The sequence below is a fragment of the Hemibagrus wyckioides genome, linkage group LG05 (assembly GCF_019097595.1).
Source record: "Hemibagrus wyckioides isolate EC202008001 linkage group LG05, SWU_Hwy_1.0, whole genome shotgun sequence".
In the NCBI taxonomy this organism is placed as follows: domain Eukaryota; kingdom Metazoa; phylum Chordata; class Actinopteri; order Siluriformes; family Bagridae; genus Hemibagrus; species Hemibagrus wyckioides.
Window position 1 is genome coordinate 2924259 of NC_080714.1, and position 1489 is coordinate 2925747.

Genomic DNA, 1489 nt, shown 5'->3' on the forward strand with positions numbered 1-1489 from the left:
ACAGGAAGTGAGGAGAGCGGTGATGAGCTGCTCACTCAAAAAGTTCAGAGTAGATGACGACGACGACGACGACGATGAAGAAAAGGAGGAAACCTAACCACACCTCACAGCACAGACGCGCAGAGACACACGATTCGAGTTATCTTACGTTATCTGTATTATATTTACTGTGAAGACACATCTTATACTTTTCCACTTGCTGTAAAAAACCTTTCCTAAGCATTTTATGTTTATATGCGTTCATAGGCTGAAGATTTTGTTTGTTTGCCAAATGGCGTTTTAATATTAAAGAAAATCCTCTTTACTCTTAAAATGTCTGATTTGTGTTACTGCGTCAAAACAGCATGATTGTTAGAGACAACGAATAAAACATCACAAATATTACAATGTCATGTTCAAAAGCTTGTGCATTTCAAAAACAATAAACAAAGATGGTATTATCATTCTATGGGATCTACACTATATTGCCAAAAGTATTGGGACACCCCTCCAAATTATTAAGTTCAGGGGTTGGGCTCGGCCCCTTAATTCCAGTGAAAGGAACTCTTAATGCTTCAGCTTCATACCAAGACATTTTGGACAATTTCATGCTCTTTGTGGGAACAGTTTGGGGATGACCCCTTCCTATTCCAACATGACTGCACACCAGTGACTAGTAGTGTGAGTTGTGAGTAGTGTATTTTATTTATTGATATACAATCAAAATAATTTGTTTTCTGTGGTGGAAGAAATAAAAGCTTGATGGAAAAACACTTTAAAAAATGTTTTTAAAGAAAGAATTCAAATTTATATACACAATTTTAAAAATGTAATTTAGAAATATATATATATATATATACACTATATTGCCAAAAGTATTCGCTGACCCATCCAAATAATCAGAATCAGGTGTTCCAATCACTTCCATGGCCACAGGTGTATAAAATCAAGCACCTAGGCATGCAGACTGTTTTTACAAACATTTGTGAAAGAATGGGTCGCTCTCAGGAGCTCAGTGAATTCCAGCGTGGAACTGTGATAGGATGCCACCTGTGCAACAAATCCAGTCGTGAAATTTCCTCGCTCCTAAATATTCCACAGTCAACTGTCAGCTGTATTATAAGAACGTGGAAATGTTTGGGAACGACAGCAACTCAGCCACGAAGTGGTAGGCCACGTAAACTGACAGAGCGGGGTCAGCGGATGCTGAGGCGCATAGTGCCTCGCCAAGAGGTCGCCAACTTTCTGCAGAGTCAATCGCTACAGACCTCCAAACTTCATGTGGCCTTCAGATTAGCTCAAGAACAGTGCGCAGAGAGCTTCATGGAATGGGTTTCCATGGCCGAGCAGCTGCATCCAAGCCATACATCACCAAGTGCAATGCAAAGCGTCGGATGCAGTGGTGTAAAGCACGCCGCCACTGGACTCTAGAGTAGTGGAGACGCGTTCTCTGGAGTGACGAATCGCGCTTCTCCATCTGGCAATCTGATGGACGAGTCTGGGTTTGGCG

At 41.3% G+C, this 1489-nt stretch overlaps 1 protein-coding gene across 1 annotated transcript in view; it reads left to right on the plus strand.

Annotated features, from left to right (window-relative positions):
* Positions 1-443, plus strand: part of pop5 (POP5 homolog, ribonuclease P/MRP subunit) — a 4851-nt gene extending 4408 nt beyond the window's left edge. Inside the window, exon 5 of the mRNA XM_058388957.1 lies at positions 1-443. This exon is cut by the window's left edge and continues 7 nt beyond it. Within this exon, the coding sequence (XP_058244940.1) occupies positions 1-97 (97 nt within the window). The 3' untranslated portion in view covers positions 98-443.
* The last annotated feature ends 1046 nt before the right edge of the window (positions 444-1489 follow it).